This window comes from Scyliorhinus canicula, chromosome 3 (assembly GCF_902713615.1).
Source record: "Scyliorhinus canicula chromosome 3, sScyCan1.1, whole genome shotgun sequence".
NCBI classification, from domain to species: Eukaryota; Metazoa; Chordata; class Chondrichthyes; order Carcharhiniformes; family Scyliorhinidae; genus Scyliorhinus; species Scyliorhinus canicula.
In genome coordinates this window covers 85,282,025-85,301,158 of record NC_052148.1, presented here as the reverse complement: position 1 = coordinate 85,301,158, position 19,134 = coordinate 85,282,025, and the positions used below count along the sequence as shown (strand labels likewise).

General features: G+C 51.8%; 1 protein-coding gene across 7 annotated transcripts in view; it reads right to left on the bottom strand.

Annotated features, from left to right (window-relative positions):
• Window positions 1–19,134, bottom strand: part of LOC119962774 (NAD(P) transhydrogenase, mitochondrial-like) — a 226,657-nt gene that overhangs the window by 179,323 nt on the left and 28,200 nt on the right. For all 7 annotated transcript variants that reach the window (XM_038790844.1, XM_038790843.1, XM_038790842.1 and 4 more), the window contains one exon: window positions 3,052–3,239. In XM_038790844.1, coding sequence (XP_038646772.1) covers window positions 3,052–3,239 — 188 coding nt within the window. The remainder of the gene's footprint in view (window positions 1–3,051; window positions 3,240–19,134) is intronic.

The following is a 19,134-nucleotide window of genomic DNA, read 5'->3' as shown; positions in this document are numbered from 1 at the left end:
CCCATCTTCCTCCCTAGGGCCTTCTTCAAAAAGGTGACGAGTAGCATCATGAGCTACGTGTGGGCGCATGGCACCCCAAGGGTGAGGAGGGTCTTTTTGGAGCGGAGTAGGGACAGTGGAGGGCTGGCACTACCCAATCTTTCGGGGTACTACTGGGCGGCAAATGTGTCAATGGTGCGCAAGTGGATGATGGAAGGGGAGGGGGCAGCTTGGAAACGAATGGAGAGGGCGTCCTGTGGCAACACAAGCCTGGGGGCCCTAGTAACGGCACCATGGCCGCTCCCCCCCACGAGGTACACCATGAGCCCGGTGGTGGCGGCCACCCTCAAGATATGGGGGCAGTGGAGGCGACATAGGGGGGAAATGGGAGGTCTGTTGGCGGCGCCAATAAGAGGGAACCATAGATTCATCCCGGGGAACATCGACGGGGGATTTCAGAGCTGGTACAGGGTGGGCATACGGCAGCTGAAGGACCTGTTTATAGAGGGGAGGTTTGCGAGCCTGGGAGGGCTGGAGGAGAAGTTTGAGCTCCCCCCGGGAAACATGTTCAGATATTTACAAGTGAAGGCATTTGCTAGACGGCAGGTGGAGGGGTTCCCCCTGCTCCCCAGTAAGGGGGCGAGTGATAGGGTGCTCTCGGGGGTCTGGGTCGGAGGGGGGAAGATATCAGACATCTACAAGATAATGCAGGAGGCGGAAGAAGCATCAGGGGAGGAGCTGAAAGCCAAGTGGGAAGGGGAGCTGGGAGAGCAGATAGAAGACGGGACGTGGGCGGATGCACTGGAGAAGGTCAATTCTTCCTCCTCGTGTGCGAGGCTGAGCCTCATTCAATTTAAGGTGCTGCATAGAGCTCACATGACGGGGACAAGGATGAGCCGGTTCTTTGGGGGTGAGGACAGGTGTGTCAGATGTCTGGGAAGCCCAGCGAACCATGTGCATATGTTCTGGGCATGTCCGGTGCTGGAAGGGTTCTGGAAGGGGGTGGCAAGGACGGTGTCGAAGGTGGTGGGGTCCAGGGTCAAACCAGGATGGGGGCTTGCGATCTTTGGGGTCGGGGTAGAACCGGGGGTACAGGAGGCTAGGGAGGCCGGAATACTGGCCTTTGCATCCCTAGTGGCTCGACGAAGGATATTAATTCAATGGAAGGACGCGAGGCCTCCAAGCGTTGAAACTTGGATTAACGATATGGCTAGCTATATTCAGCTAGAAAGGATCAAATTTGCCCTGAGAGGGTCGGTACAGGGATTCTCCAGGCGGTGGCAACCTTTCCTTGACTTTTTAGATCAGAGATAGACGTTCGGGGTCGTGGCAGCAGCAACCCGGGGGGGGGGGGGGAGGGGGGGGAGGGAGGGAGGGAGGGGGGGGGCAGCAAGGGTCGTGGGGGGACATGCACGACTGTAACGCGGGCAAGTCTGCTCGCTGCTCATGTCTGAAACTGTAGGCTGCCTTGTTTGTTAAGGTTGTCTGGGGGGGGGGGGGGGGGGGGGGAGGACTGGTGCGCGCGAGAGGGCGGGCGAGGGAGGGACATTTGCCTAGAGGGATTGTGTTGTAAATAATTTAAAAATTAGTAGGGGTAAATGTTTGTATGGAAAAACTCTTTCAATAAAAATTATTTAAAAAAAAAAAAAATTCAATGCAGACTTGCTATTTTATGAATTGGACAGTCATGACATTCCGAAGAAGCTGAGTAATTGAATCCATAACGACATGTTTCGTTTAAACAGTGCTGCTGACTCTGGATTAACAAAATGGGGTTCTCCGGACTCGCTGCAGCCTGGAACTAAAAAAGATTGAACTCACCCTTGCAGGCTCTGAACTCTGCATGTTGAAACTGGATTTACAAGGAAGATTCCGTGGGGTCTTTTGCTGTAATAAAATCTCTGCCTTCAGCTTCCAGGTCCGTATCTCTCGAGCTTTTACTGGCAAATTTTCTCAGCATTTTCAGCTCAGAGAATCTTTTCAGGTCAGAAATTCCACTGAAAGTTATATTTTTGTTACATCTTTCGCATTTCTGAGAGGTTGAGAGCCTTTGATCCCAAGTTGCCACCATGTTGGGTTGGTTACAGAATGTCTCTGTTAAGGAAGACTTTTCAGACTTCTGCACATTAACAGCAAGTCTTTATTAACTACTTGTAACAATATATATATATGCACAGTAAAGGGTACAGGCAAGGAGCTATCTCCATGTTAGGTCCTAATACGTTCCTGTTCAACACCACTGGGTCTGACACCATGGTATAAGCGTTACTGTACTCAGCCCCACATATCTTTGTGACTCTTAACATGCAAAAGCAGTTCTAGATTTACAAAGACATTTAACGCTTCCTGTAGTGCAAGTGTGGGAGCTGCCCTTACCAAGTGTATTTTCTTTCCTCTTGAATATTACACGTGCTCAAGAAGCCTCTCATGTCTTTGAATCTTTTGCCAATTGCAATAGAGGAGTGCTCTGAGTCTTCATGCTAAAGAAGGTTCCAGGGAAGTTGTTTAAGATAATTTCACATCAGAAAGACATAGGTGAGTGAATTTTGAGACTTTAAACAAAATAATGGGGGGGGGATCACGCCAGTTCTACATGACGATGAAACAAAGCCACGTCATGTCAAGGACCTTCCAAGATTAGGCAAAGTTTTAAGGTGTGAGAAACTCCATCACTCCCAAGAACGAAGAGGGCCATTCAAGGCAGTTAAGCCTGTTATTTTCATCGTTTTAAAAAGCCAACAGCAATATTAATACTTTCGGCATCTGTATTTCTTTTATTTTGCAAATTAACTCTGTTCACTTGGCTGAATACTTTTTCTTTCAAAAAAAGTTAGCCCCTCTAATTTTCTGCATTGACAAATACACTTTAACCTGACTGTCCCTCTGTTCTCCACCCCTGCAGCCACCGCATACTTCCAAATCCCAGAATGTGGCAGTTTTCCCCATGACTTTGCCATGAATCCAATTTTGCGCTCAACGGGCAAGATTGCAAAGTTAGCAATCATAAGTTTATTGTAGCGACTTCCAAAGAGTCCTACCTAACTTGTTTGTTTCTATTTTAAAATATCCTACCTGGAATAAGGGCTGTAGTGATGATTATATCTACCTCCCGACACTGCTTAGCAAAGAGCTTCATCTCTGCCTCAATGAACTCCGGGGACATTTCTTTGGCATAACCGCCTGTACCTTCTCCAGACTCTTTAATATTGACTTCCAATGGCTCTGCACCCAAAGATTTAAACTGCTCAAGAGCTGCAGCCCTGTGGAAGCAAATCATAATTTAATTTAGTGCCTATTGTGGGGTAGATCCTGACTCCACGCAAGCAGATGTAATGCAATCCCCATTATTTTCAGGTCAAATCTTAGCCAGTGCCGCACCGGAAAAGCAAATGTCAGGTTCGCTCGGATTCGCCAACAGGAGGCCCAGACCATTTAAAATCCTAGGCCTTATTCCAGGTCTGATTGGCACCCGAACTTGGCAGGAATGATGCGGAGAGCGGTAGATGAGAAAGGAGGGTGGAGAGAAGGCAAAAATTATTGCAGGCAGCGGGAAAAAGCAAATTCATATTCTCAAACTGTCACAGTAAGATTTTCACTCACTCTCTGGATTACTCGTTGAATCACATAAACACTGTCCGTGTGGAGTTTGCACATTCTCCCCGTGTTTGCGTGGGTCTCGCCCCCACAAAGTAAAGATTTGCAGGGTAGGTGGATTGGCCACAATAAATTGCCCCTTAATTTGAAAAAAAATAATTGGGTACTCTAAATTTATTTTAAAAAAACACTGCCCCACTGTACCAATGAATTAAAGTGTTGAAGTAGAACAAGAGGACCCAAGTTTAAAGTAATAAAAGACTTATGCCAGGAAATTCCTCTTAACGCAAACAATGATCACTGCACATCCTCATAAGAGTAGGAAAGGCAGAAAATCTGGAATCATTAAGTAACAATTGGCCACAACACTGGGAGTGCCCTGACCTCTGGATGGATGCATTAGGCAGGGTTGAAGGGCATTCCTGGTGCCTACTCACCTGGTGAGCACCTTGCTTTCCAGAAATTCATTCAAAAGGTTCTTGCAAGTAAGAAGTCTCCACCGAAACCCTTGGAAGTTTCTTCCACCGATCAAACATTATCGAAGAACAGTAAACTCCCAGGCATTCACCTTCCGCCCTGATCCTGCTTCCTCAGTTTGTACACGTAATCTGGTATTATCTGACCTCATCCCCTCAAACACCCCATGCTCAGGTGGGGGACTAAAAACTAAGTTGCAGAAATAATGGGCACGATTCTCTAGCCTTGTTACACTCTCGCTCAAGCGAAACATGGCCGGTGAATAGCGGGAGAGGCCAAAATCGAGAACGGTGCCAGGCACCAAACAGTTTGCGATGCAACAGCCCCGTAGGCTAAATTGGGATCTTGCCGTAGCGTGGCGAGAAACCAATTAACACCACTTAAGCCCCATTTCCATACAACTAACGAGAGCGACCCCATATCGAACAGCCTCCCGTCATTCAGCGGCTTCCCCAGCGAGTGGTCACGCTGGTGCCGATTAGTACTCCTTTTGAAAAACGTGAACCTGGCGGAAGGGCGTCTGTGGGGAACCGAGGAGGTGAGTAGCCATCTTTTCTCACAGGCAAAGAGCCTGCTCAGTGACGGGTTAGGGACCTCAGCTGGGGTGGGAGACCCTCCGCAGGGTTGGGTTGCCATAGTAGGGCAGGGGGACGGGCCGCTGGGGGGAGGGGCAACTGGTGGGCAACAGCCCGCGGCTCCACCATGCCAACCCCTGGATCATTTATCGGTTCCATGGGCAACCCTTGTCCCTGCCTGTCTGGCCCAATGACCATCGACACCAGAGTCCTCTGGCCATGCGGCTGAAGGCCATTGCGGATAGGGAATTGTCAATCGTGGTTAAGTGAGCACTTCGCACATCCCAAGTGGGTAGGCGGGCCATGTAGCATGTGGGAGACACTGCCCAGCATCCCAATCACAACATGATGTCTGGACACTGCGGAGGCAACACCACACACGCAGCAGCCAACATCCGAACGGGACACAGCTCCGGGGACATGTCCACGGCCGGAGGGTGGGTGGACGGGTGGTGCCTGCAGAGATGACCAAAATATTTGGAGCTCAGCCGCATTGGGGAAGAAAGTGACAAAGGCATCATCTTGGTGTTTAATATGTTTCACAATCCTCTGCACTCCTGATGGTGCCGGCGCTCCCAACCCCCAAAACTCACATCCTCCACTCCCCATCCCCTAGCTAACTCCATCCCCACCCCCTTCCCCTGGTGCCCTCAGTAATCCTCAACGTGCTTGGCCCTCCTAGCTCTACCACTGCGTCTAGGTATTTCCCCAGGATGCAGATCTGAGGTGGAGGCAGCCAGCTGCTTACCTCGTCCCGTGGCCTCGATGCCCCTGGTAGGGACCCTCTAGGGGCTCTAGGTCTGGAGGTCCCCTGCTCACTTATCTGCGGCACATGCACAGTCGTGCCACCCTGTCCCTTGTGTTGACTTTGAGACGCAGCCTCATCAAAAGGGTGGAACTCGGGGGAGCTGGTGCACACTATCACCACTCCATAGGATGGGTCCGGGTTGGCATTCAGCGCTGCCTCCCCCCAGTCAGTGCCCATAGGGTACTGGGGTTAATTTTCGGATGAAGAGGCAGCTAGTTCGAGCCCCGGCTGCTCCTGCATCATTTGGATCTGCCAGCCCTGGTGGTTCCCCAGAGTCCTCACCATCGTGTTGACGTCCTCGGTGATGCTCCTCAGTGACTGGGACATGCTGTGCAGTGCCTCAGCCATGCTCACCTGCGACTGGGACAAGCTCCGCAGCACCTTGGCCGTTCCTATCTCAGAGCGGGACATGACCTGCAGAACCTCATCAAGGTTGGCCTGGTACTGGGTCACATCTCCCAGCGAGTCGGACATTCTGCCGAGACTTGCAGCCATGGCCGTCACTGACTGCGTGATGCCTTGGACACCTTCACTCATGGAGCCGACGTCATGCACCAGGCTCTCCACTGCGGTCACCACTCTCGCAGTGTTGGCCTCACTGCCACGCATTGCCATCGCCATCTCCTGCACCCGTAGCCTCTGGGACTCCTCCAATCGGCTTTCGATCTGCTGGAGTGATGCTGACATCTCCCTCTGAATGTCCCGGATGCTCCCTATCGTCTCCATCAGCTCCGGGTATCTCTGTATCACAGGTTCAGCATCAGGCTGGGACCCAGCTGGGTCCAGGGATCCAGTAGATCTCTGACTGCTGTCTCGCCTGGGGGCTTCTGCCTCCACCTGATATACATCAGCAGCTGTGTGGTGCTCACCAGATTGTGCCCCAGAAGCCTGACCACTAACATTTACCACCGAGGTGTGTGTATCTGTGCTGGTTGAGGGTGGGGATGACAGCTGTGTCACGACTATAATGGTTAAATGCTCGCAGTTCTCCTCAGAGGTGTTCTCCTCTGAGTCAGGAGGGTGCCGCCCGGAATGGGCCGGCGCCACGGCTGGAGGACCTGCAGGAGAATGGACATGTGGTCAGTAGGAGGGATGGGTCAGTCAGTAAAGCAATAACAATTCACCTTTGACAGGTCCTCCGGGGAGCCCATTGGTTCCTCACCTCTACGGCATCCGCCAGCCTCCGTATGGGTGACTGATCTGTCCTCGATCACCCCAGTCACCTCCATGGCACACTCCTCGAACGAGGTGAGGATTCTTAGATATGGCACCTCACTGCCAGTCTGGGCCCTCTCCCAACGATTATGAGTGAGCTTTTCCTGAGGAGACACAGATGGAGAATCGTTAGCCACATGCGTGGTTCACAGTGGTGGGAGGGTTGTGGGTCGCATGGGGAGTTGGGGATGGATGCTCCCTTAGGGGAGGAGGCATTGATGTCTACTCACTCGTGCTGCCCGGTGTAGGTCGTTGACCTTCTTACGGCACCAAAGGCCAGTCCTCCTGGTCACACTCCCCAAGCTGACAGCTGCTGCCACCTGATCCCAGGCAGCACTGGCTGCCTTGTGGCTCAGGGGAGCAGGGCATCCTCCTGGTCTCGGCTGCATCTAGGAGTCTCCCAAGGCCAGCGTCCCAGAATCTTGGGGCCAGTCTCCTGGATGCGAGCTGGCTGGGGTTGGCTGAGCCTGTTAGCGGGGAGCTGGCGAGCGGGGTCCCGGCCAATCAGCTGCCGAGCCTTCATTTATGGCGAGAAGCCCATGAGGCCTCGCTAAGTGAACCAATCAATGTTGAATTGCGTTGCCGGCCTCGCTGGGCCGAGGGCCATTTCCCACTTGCTACCACACAGATATTTTTCTGGAGAATCGCACCCAATGGGTGGAGGGATGTGAAGCGGGGGGGGGGGGGGGGAAAGAAAATTCATAGTATGAAAATGAAACTTTCCACTTAATGTATAGCACAGGGAGCTGAGATCTTCTCCCAAAAGTCACAATTTAGACCTTATCAGATCAGGCTTAAAACCTTCTGTAATACAGAATGCAAAATATTACTCCTCAGAAATAATGGTGAAACTTTTCCCATTACAAGTACCCTTAATGGTAAGCCTTGAATTCACTGCCGAGTAGTACTATTCTGGAACATGGATTTTAAACTGTACAATCATATTACTGCATCATGCTACAGCAGTAACATATGCTTCAATATATACTTCTGAAAAGTTATGGTTAATAATCTACGTTGGACATTTGTGAAGTTGCCCAATCCAAACTAAGCCACATGAAACGAGGATCCACAATATAAAACAGCACTATTATGGGAAAAATGATCCCAAATTCTGTTTAATAACCAAAGCAGGGAGCAGTGCCAAATTAGAACTCATGCAAATTTAATATGAAACAACCATAATGCCAGATGGGAACAAAGGAAAGACGCAGGACAACATGATCCATATAAACATTTGATTCAAAATAAACAAAAAAGGCGCAGAAAATTAATTCTCATTTATTTAAAGTTTAAGAAGATAGCACTGATTATGTTTTTTTCTTCTTTCCTCATGAAACCTCTTCTCCTCCTCTGCCGCCCACTCCTCCCACCATGGATTCCCCACCCACCCTAACCCTGCATCCCATTCAAACTTCCAGGCAGAAGGGTATTTGCAGAGCATGCCGGAATGCAACACCCAGCTCCATCCACCCTGGTCAGGCCAAGATAGAAAATTATTTTTCTTTAGCTTCGAGTTCCGAAACAAGTCATTTAGCCAACAGACCATTCCGTCTAGGATCAAAGTCTTAAATGAGTAAAGGTCAAGGCCTTCAGAGGACTGAACATCTGTCCACAGAACCCACTCCAGAATTTAAACCACTGGGGAAAAACGTAATGAAAACCTGGCAAACCAGGTGCGCCAACAATTCCACAATTCCAGGTATGAATTGGCTTTTCTGCCCTCCCCAGCCCCCACCATTTCAGGGCTGGTAACTCGATGCTGGGTACAGTTGCACAGTGCCAGCCAACATCTCACCTTAGTCGCCATTATTCATACATCAGCAAGCCATTCACCTCTGGGCCATCTCGACCAAGTCTGATCCCTCCTTATCCAAAGCTCCAAATATCCACTTCCAGCAGTAGCGCTGGACAGCAATCAAAGGCAGGAAATCTCAGGAATATTTTCCTTCCCTCACACAGGAATGCTGAGGTTAATTGCAGCACCTTGAAGCAGCTAATCCTGCGTGCCCTATATTTCTATTGCCTCGTCATGCCCTCCCCCTCAAAAACGGCGTACTCGACACCACACGCTGTCGGGACGGCCTCAGGACGTCATCTGAGGCCCTCCCCCGATGCTCCACCCCCGATGGGCCGGGTTCCTGACAGCGTGGAACACTTATGGTATTTTGTTTCCCGTGGGCCCCATGTGGCGGCTACGGATTCTGTCCAGCGGCACCACAGTCGAGGGGGAGCCGTGCTGCTGGCCTGGACTGGGGGGGGGGGCCTTCGGCGAGGATTGGGAGTCATTATTTGGCAGGCCGGGTCTGCGTGTGGCCGGGGCCATGTGGCACGGCATGGCAGCCACCGTGCGCATGCGCGGCCACGGACCCAGCCATATCCGCAGGTAAAGCCAGGGGCTTTGCACTACGCGGTTGCTGGCCCCCCCACTGGACGGAGGATCGGTGCAGCTGTTGCACCGATTTTTCTGGCGTAACGCGCCACCGTTCCACACCAGTGTCAGCACTTAGTCTGCAAATCGGAGAATCCAGCCCCCTTTACCCACTTTATAACTTCTATATCTTGTCCATGAATAGCCAGAGCACTGTGTGACCGAGAGGCTTAACTAAAGAGGGGGGGGGGGTTAAGTTACACAAAACTACAAGATACGTTTCTTGCATATCCAAAGAATTTTCTTCATCAGCGAAAGTGCTGAACGATTGAGAAAAACTGATGTGAAATAATAACTGAAATGTAGAAAAGGATGAACAAAAGTAGCATTATATTGGCTCACTTGACAATGAGTGCCACCTGCTGGCTGCTAAGTCACAGTACACCCATTAAACTGTGAATGATTATGGGACAGGGAGGCAACAACAACGTGCATTTATAATGGTAATAATCTTTATTGTCACAGTGCCTTTATAACAGTAAAATATTCTGAGGGGCTTCACAGGGGTGTTACCGAATAAAATAAATTAGCACAGGTGATTAAATTCTTGGCCAAAGAGATTGGTTTTAAGGAGTGTTTTGAAGGAGGAAAGTGAGATTGAGAGAGGCAGAGAATTAGGGAGAGAATTCCAGAGTTTGGGGTCTGAAGGCATGGCAGCCAATGGTGAGGTGATTACGTAGAGATGTGCAAGAGGTCAGAATTGGAGGAGCTCTGAGTCCTTGGCATGTTGATCAATTGCTGAAGATTACAGAGATGACGTTGGACAAGGCCATAGAGGGATCTGAAAACAAGGATGTAACACCGAGAAGGAGCAGTAGGCCACATAAGATACCAGTTAAGTTAGCACGGGTGCAGTAAATAGGTTAGAGGTGTGGATCAGGGCACAACAATTGTATCAAGTCACAATCTTTTTGCACCAACATGCTCACTCCTCAATCTTCTGCCTGAAGGCTGTGGGGGATGTGCTGGGTGTGCCGGATGAGGAGGGTGGCAGACTGGTGGTGTAGGGTGTGGGTGTTGAATAATCGCACAGGGCAGGGCCTACAGGTCCACCTGGAGTCACCCTCAGCGGGGCAAGGAACGAGGCCAGAAGCGTGAGAGCACCTTGTAGGAAGCTTACCCAGTGACTGACCCATCACCGTTCACCATCTCCATAGCCATCCCACCACCCTAAAGAATATATGGGTCCACAATATGGAATGGCCAGCACATATGCAGGGATCACCTGGACTGACAGTGGAATGTGATTCTGAAGACAGGAGTCAGGCTTTGTCAAACGATGAGGAGCACCAGAGCTCATCTCAGTGAGTCGTCATCTCCTCCGTCTGTGGACAAGACTCAATGGTACTGCCTGACCAGGGCAAACACCCTACAGTGATGCTGGTAAACCCTCAAAATGGGGATATGGGAGCTGGGCTGATGGGATAGAGTGAAGGGAGGAGGAACAGGGGAGGATGTGAGTGGCTATGGGGGAGGGGGTGGGGCGTTGGGAGAGTATGGAGAGATGGGACAGAGTGGTGGAGCTGCTGGTGGCCAGGCCACCTAATAAGCAAATCTGGAGGTGATGAGGTTATCCCAAATGAGGTAGCGCCAGAGCACACGTTGTGCGGCCTGCCATGCCAGCCTGAGCCCCATGCCCGGTGGGGTGATGCCAGAGCACACGTTGTGTGGCCTGCCATGCCAGCCTGAGCCCCATGCCCGGTGGGGTGATGTCAGAGCACACGTTGTGCGGCCTGCCATGCCAGCCTGAGCCCCATGCCCGGTGGGGTGATGTCAGAGCACACGTTGTGCGGCCTGCCATGCCAGCCTGAGCTCCATGCCCGGTGGGGTGATGCCAGAGCACACGTTGTGCGGCCTGCCATGCCAGCCTGAGCCCCATGCCCGGTGGGGTGACGCCAGAGCACACGTTGTGCGGCCTGCCATGCCAGCCTGAGCTCCATGCCCGGTGGGGTGATGCCAGAGCACACGTTGTGCGGCCTGCCATGCCAGCCTGAGCCCCATGCCCGGTTCCTCCTGGCCGTCCTCTTCACCGTTCTTATCAGGTGAGACCTGGCGTTCTTCCTCCTCCTCCAGCATGTCCCCTGCTGTGCAAGGTTATTTCAGATGCAGACGGCCACCGCAATGTTGGAGACCTCCTTGGGCTATATTGGAGTGTCCACCAGAGTGGTCCAGGCATTGGAAGTGCTCCATTTATGGACCAATGCACCGCTCAATGATGCTCCTGGTTGCTGCATGGGCATCATTATAGCCGTTCTCCACATCAGTCTGGGACCTCCGGCCAGGTGTTTTTAACCAAGACCTCAGAGCCAAACCCCTCAGCCAAGGGAATGCCTCGAAGGTACCGGACGAGTCTGCCAATACGTATGCATCCTGCAAGCTGCCTGGGTATCGGGCGCAGACGTGCATGAAGTATAACTGGTGGTCACACACTAACTGCACATTCAGAGAGTGAGAACCCTTCAGATTGGTGAAGTGCATCCCGTGATGAGCTGATGCTCGTAGAGGGACATATGTGCCATCAATCACCGCCTGGACTTGGGGCATGCCAGCATTGGTGGAAAATCCTGCTGCCCAGACATCCTGGTGTGCCTAGTCCAGACTAAAGTTTACATAGTTAGCTGTCCGGGTGCATGGGGCATCCATCACAGAGCGGATGGACCTGTGTACGGATGTCTGAGAGATGCCAGACAGGTCCCAAGTTAGCCCCTGGAAGACCCAGAGGCATAAAAGTTCAGGGTGATCGTCACCTTGACAGCCACTGGGAGCGAGTATCATCCTCCAAACCCCAGCAGTGTGAGATGCATCATCATCTGGCACAGGTGGCGCACAGTCTCCTTGATTACCGAAAGTCTTTGGCTGCACAGGTGGTCCGGCATCTCCTTGAAGTACAGGCGCTGACGGTATACACATGGCCTGATGAGGGTTAGGATCGCACATCTCCTCCTCAGCCTGTTGGACGGCTGGCACTCGAGCCTCACCGGCTGGCTCCTGCTCTTCTGGGGCAGGGTCCTCTTGAGCAGGGTCACCCCGAACAGGCCCTGTGCTCGCAGCCTTTGTGCGTCTACAATGGCAGCTGCGCAAGGTAGTCAACATGCATTCCTGGCTGTACTCCAAAATTCATTCTCTGCAGGGGCAGAAAAGAGAAGACATGTTCGCATGAGGAGTATTCCCTTGCCCATCCAAATCAAACAGGGTATATAGTGACCGTGGGTTACAATTCAGCTCCTCCCCCCAGACTTCAGACACTTCCCACTCCTCAGACATTCTCCCCGATATGCTGCCTTCCAGCACCCCTATCCCCATCAGTGAATGGCACCGGGGAGCCTCTATCCTTGTCACCCATCCCTGTCAACAGGGGTACCGGTGGCTGCAGCAACCCGTGTCAGCGATAGGCTCTACGGCCTCTGTCCTGTTCCCCAGTGAGATATACAGTGGGCGTCCTCATTGGGTGGGCCATGCCCGCCATCAGGGTGGCACCTGGTCGTGGGGTGGTGAGGGTCACCGTGTGCCACCAATCACCTCCATGCTGAGAGGCTTGTGTGTGGGCAGGTCCTACAACTGGGGTTGGGCGAGGGAGGTGAGCGTCAGCAGGGAGCGTAGCTGCAATGTGATGTGGGTCGTGAATGTAACACACAGGTTGTGACAACCGGTCTGGGGGCAGGATGAATGGGAACAGTGGGCAGGCAGAGTTTGGAGACAGCGTGTGGTCTTGCAGAGTAGGCAAGATGATAGTAAGGCCCCTGCCCTGAGAGGGGCAGTGTGCCAGGGAGGATGCCAAAGGCCATGGTGCATGTGTCCTTTGTTTGGGGTGAGCTATGTTGTTCCCCTCCTTCTCCTGCAGTGGGACTGCGCTTCTGATGAGTGCACTGAGGAGTGGCAGCACCTGGTGTGCCACTGATTGAGTTTGGCCAAGCACATCCTATTGATGGGTGAACTGGGGCCTGGGGGTTTCCAGAGGAGTGGCCTGGGTGGGCTCCCAAATGACCAGAGGCTCTGTGAACATTTACAGGACTGTCAGCAGTGAGCAGCCAGGGGCCTGTAACTTGTACCAAATGGGTGCGTTTAAAACAAATAATGCAACAATGGCAGCCTGAGACAGGCCACCCCAATCCCAAGGGGGAGACTCCAAATCCATGGAGATGCCACCAAGTCGTTCCCCGCTACTCCCCCCGGCCTTGGCAGCCAACCCCCCCCCCAGCAAGCATTACAACTGTGAACAGTTTTTCAGACTTTGCTTACCTTCTCTCTCTCCCTCAGCAGGCATGGCACCCAGATCCCGTTTGTAAATACTGTAGAAAATCATGCACGCGTGACTTCCGCTTGAGGGGTGGAGTATCAAGGAGGCCCAGAGCATAGTGGGTCAAACGCACTAATCACATGTAAATAAATGCAAATGCTAGTTTTGGATGCTGCCACAGACACAGGGCGCAAACCTCAATTTTGGCCGGATGCCCGATTCACCGCCTGATCACGGTTCACGTTTGCGGCATCGTGAGGTGGAGAATTTTGCCGAGTCTTTGGAATGGAGCAAATATGTGATTAAGCAGACAAGTGACTTGCCTAATTCAGCCTCGAATAATTGCCAGGGAGAAGATTGGAGTCAAGAACAAGGGCCAGGATTCTCCCCCAACCGGCGGGCGGGCAGTACCGGAATGGGAATCCTCCACACGTCTGGAGGTTAGGCTGGCACTGGAGTGGTTGGCGTCGTGCCAACTGGCGCCGAAGGGCCTCAGCCAGCCGGCGCGAGTTGGTGCATACGCAGGAGCGCCAGCATGTTCTGGCACCTGTGCAGAACCGCTGGCGTGATCCCTGCGCAGGGGGTTTCTTCATGGCACCGGCCATGGCGGAGGTTTACAGAGGCCGGCGCGGAGGGAAAGAGTGCCCCCAAAGCACAGGCCCGCCCGCAGATCGGTGGGCCCCGGGCCACCCTACCCCCCCCCGGGGCCAGATCCCCCCACGCTCCCCCCCTGTTCGTCCTTACACTAGTGTAGCCATCTAAGATGGACACTGGGCTACAAAATGGAGAACTGCTAAGACTGCAGGGAAAAACAGTCATAGTGAGGACACACAGCTTGCAAAAGACTGTTTTGCATTTTGCACGTACAGAAACCAGTTTCCAAAGAGTTGCAGAGTTTCAGCCAAAGGTGCAAATGGGAAACAGATCTGCATATTAATGAGGTAATCCCGGCTCAGGCTCAGGTACAATAGAAACATTTAAGTATCAATGGATACTTTTCCATAGACGCCCAGACAGAGTGGCGCCAAAGCAACCAAAACAAAGAGCCGTAGGGACCGCCCCAAACATCGAGAAACGACCCCAGGATAGGGGAATTCGAATGATATCAATTGGGAAAGACCCAATCGATACCTAGCAGGTGAAAGAGCCCGCCCCAAGGAGCACGGACTTCTAGGACCTATAAAGAGAAGGTCAAGCACATGACTCGGTCTGTTGCTTCCAGACTCCGGCCCAGACCTGTTACATCGCATCCTGACTCCAGTTTCATCACCAGCCATCGAACTGTAAGTGCCAACACAACGATCGCTACGTGATCCAGACCTTGCTAGCCCTTGACAACTTTGCCAATCAGAAAGTTACAGACGAAGAACGGGACGAAGGCCTTGCTCCCTGACCTTGCCTGTTCCTGTCTAGATAAGTATTTAGTTGTTTAGTATTAGAAGTAAGTTAGTCTCTTTAGCGTATGCATATGTATTTATTATATTTGTTATAATAAACACCAATCGTTTGGACTTACTAATCGGTGTATGGATTTATTACTTTGAACCTGACCTTGATATACTTGTGACGGTGTCTCAATACGGCACCTGGCGACTCCGAGCATAATTACACATACAGAGCCATAGTAGTGTTAAGCACACGGCCTTTAAACGGAGGCGTGTTAATCACACTCCAGTAAAACGAGCAACACTAGCCTCTGGGGCCTGGTATAACAGCCTAACCCAGTCAATGAACCCCTCCCCGAACCCAAACCTTTCCAGCACCTCCCTCAGATAGTCCCACTTGACCCAGTCGAAAGCCTTTTCCGCATCCATAGCTACCACGATCTCTGCCTCCCTGCTCTCCGGGGGCATCATGATCACATTAAGCAGCCGTCTTAGATTGGCCACCAGTTGCCTACCCTTTAAGAACCCGGTTTGGTCCTCCGCAATTACGTCCGGTACACAGTCCTCAATTCTAGTCGCTAAGATCTTGGCCAGTAACTTAGCGTCTGCGTTGATCAAAGAGATCAGCCTATAAGACCCACAGGCCTCCGGGTCTTTATCCCATTTCAGGATAAGCGAAATAGTGGCCTGCGACACGTCGGGGGTAGGACCCCTCTGTCTTCTGCCTCGTTAAAAACCCTGACCAGCACCCGCCCCACTATCTCGGCAAACCTTTTGTAAAACTCCACCGGATACCCATCCGGCTCCGGGGCTTTACCCGACTGCATGACCTTATGGCCCCCCAGTACCTCTTCGATCCCAACCAGGGCCCCCAGTCCATCTACCAACCCCCTACCCACTCTTGGGAAGGTCAGTCCGTCCAGGAATCGCCTCATCCCCTCCAGTACCCTGGGGGGGTTCTGAAGTGTACAGCTTACTATAAAAGTTCCTCAACACCTTATTCAGCCCTGCCGGGTCCCCCACCCAGATTTCCCTCCCTATCCGCTATCCTTCCCATCTCCCAAGCCGCTTCTCTCTTCCTTAGTTGTTGCGCAAGCATTCTGCTGGCCTTCTCTCCATGCTCATATATCACGCCTTTTACCTTTCTAAGCTGCTCTACAGCCTCACATGTAGTCAGCACCCCGAACTCGGCCTGCAGCCTCTGTCATTTCCTGAGTAACTCTGGCCTTGCGGATTCATCGTAGCTCCTGTCCGTCTGTAAAATTACCTGCAGGTCATTCTGCATACATTTCCTGAGTAACTCTGGCCTCGGGGACCCTGTGTAGCTCCTGCCCGTCTGTAAAAGTTCCTGAACCAGTCGGTCCGTTTCTGCCCTGTCTGTCCTGTCCCTATGGGCCCGGATTGAGATCAGCTCCCCTCTCACCACTGCCTTCAGTGCCTCCCAGAGCACCGCTGCTGAGACTTCTCCGGTATCATTTACCTGCAGGTAATTCTGCATGCATTTCCTGAGTAACTCACACACCGCCTCGTCCGCTAGCAATCCAACTTCCAGCCTCCATTGTGGGCGCTGGAAGCTATCCTTACAAATCCGTAGGTCTACCCAGTGCGGAGCATGGTCCGATATGGTGATTGCCGAATATTCTGCCCCCACCATCCCAGTCAGTAAGTCCCTACCCATGACAAAGAAATCAATTCAGGAATACACCTTATGGACGTGGGACTAGTACGAAAACTCCCTCGCCGACGGCCGGCTAAATCTCTACGGATCAGCTCCCACCATTTGCTCCATGAACTGTCTCAGTTCCTTTGCCATCGCTGGCAACCTGCCTGTTTTTGAACATGACCGATCCAGGCTCGGGTCCAGGACTGTGTTAAAGTCCCCACCCATGATCAGTTTGCAGGAGTTCAATCGGGGATTTTCCCTAGCAACCTCCTGATAAAATCCACATCGTCCCAATTAGGGGCATACACACTAACCAATACTACTCTCACCCCTTCGAGCTTACCCCCAACCATAACAAATCTGCTGCCCCCGTCCGCAACCGTACCCTCCGCCTCAAATTGAAACCTTTTATTAATCAGGATCACAACCCCACGAGTCTTAGTGTCGAGCCCCGAATGAAAGACCTGACTAACCCAGCCCTTCCTCAACCTAACCTGGTCTACCACTTTGAGGTGCGTCTCCTGCACCATGATTATGTCCGCCTTCAGAACCTGCAAATGCACGAACACACGTGCCCTCTTCACTGGCCCATTAGGCCCTCTCACATTCCAGGTTATCAGCCTGGTTGGGGGGGCACTTCGCCCCCCTCCCCTTTGCCGGTCAGCCATCCCCTATCCTTGGCCAGCCCCCAGCCATGTGTTGCGCTTCCTCTGGCCAGCCTCCTGGCCGGCTCCACCCATGACCTCCTCACTGTTGCCATGTCCAGTTTCCATCCTCATCAGCAGAACAACTTCCCCCCCCCTCCCACCCCAGTAACACCATGCTACCACCTAACCCCTGCTCTAGTCTAATTGTATGAATCCCCCCACTCCTGGCTTCCGTTGACTAGCCCACCCAGCTAGCCTGGTGGCTCCCCGCTTCAGCGCCAGCGCGTCTTGCCTTTGACACTGTTGACCACTACTCCACGATACTCCTTCATGGTACTACTTCTGCCTGCTGCATCTTCTCCAGTGATTTCTCTTCCTTGTGTTGATCGCCACCTCCAGTTGTGATTTTGGTCCCTTCCTCTACTTATTTAAGCGCTACACTTTCTATAAACAAAAGGGGGTAAATGTTCATCTTCAAACGAAAAGAAAGAAAAACAAGTGGCTGATTGGCTCTTTTACGATTGAAGGTGAAAATTACCCCCGCAGTCAGTTTCCACATGATACTCAGCTTTACCTCTTTGCTTCTTCGTTTCCATGCCTGTTGCTACATGCTCTAATTGTCTGTTGGAAATAAATACCTAAATGAGTTCAAACTTGTTCCAGCTTAATGTCAGTAAACATGAAGCCAGAAACTATCGCTTCTGCCAGCATCTGCATGATCCTGGCTTCAACTCCATATGTTTTCTGTCAATACCTCAGCTCAAGTCATGTGGGATGACAACAAACTATTTTGCCACCCTTGCTCACTTGGCCCCTCTAGTCAAGCTGCTTGTCTGACATACAGAAGAGGATGATCAGAAATGTCCTCCAACTAGACAGAAGGCCACCAATTTCATCCCTCTGACTGATCACTCGATCTGAACCAGCCTGTCCACAGTCTTTCGGAGGATGAACTTTAAAGCACTTACCTACCCTATCACCAAAGCTGCCACGTTCACCTCTTGTCAGATTTCTCATCTCCACCTTGCCAGAGCTCAACTGTAGCTGAAGCCCTCCATCTTCTTAGCTCTAGACCATACACTACAATGCACTCTGGATTAGCCTCCCAATAATAAAATTGTCTGATAACTACTTCCTTGCATATTTTACCACCCATTCTTTTATCTTTTTCCACCTTGTTCCTTCTTGCATTCACCTCTAGAAATGGGTGGCACGGTAGCACAGTGGTTAACACTGTTGCTCCACAGCATCAGGGTCCCAGGTTCGATTCCGGCTTGGGTCACTGTCTGTGTGGAGTCTGCACGTTCTCTCCGTGTCTGCGTGGGTTTCCTCCGGGTGCTCCGGTTTCCTCCCACGAGTCCTGAAAGACGTGCTGTTAGGTGAACTGGACATTCTGAATTCTCCCTCCGTGATCCCGAACAGGCACAGGAATGTGGCGACTAGGGGCTTTTCATAGTAACTTCATTGAAGTGTTAATGTAAGCCTACTTGTGACAATAAAGATTATTAATTTAAAACATCTTCCTCCACTTGCTTGCACTTTTCTTCATAGAGTCATGGAATCCCTACAGTGCAGAAGGAGGCCATTTGGCCCATTAAGTCACCACTGACCCTCCGAAAGAGTGCCTGACCTATATTCCATTCCCCCCCACCCCAATACTCGCAAGCCCACCTGATCTTTTTGGGCACTTAGGGCAATGTATCACAGCCAATCCACCTAACCTGCACATCTTTGGACTGTGGGAGGAAACCGCAGCTCCCGGAGGAAACCCACGCAAAAGCAGGGAGAATGTGCAAACTCCAGACAGTCACCCGAGGCTGGATTTGAACCCGGGAACCTGGCGCTGTGAGGCAGCAGTGCAAACCACTGTGCCACCCTTACTTTGATTAATTTTCTTTGGCCTTACATTCACAATACCGTTGCCACCAACAACTTGCACAACCACTTCTACTTTCAATGCTCCTGCCCTCAATGAAACAGTCCCCGTATGGCCTGCAACATCCCCCTCTAAAGTGCAAAGGTGCTGACTTGAACATCAATGCTGCACAACTGGCCTATCACCAGATCAGGCTGGACTATAGCACGTTTCACCATGCCTCAGTAACAAATGTTTAAACGTAGGG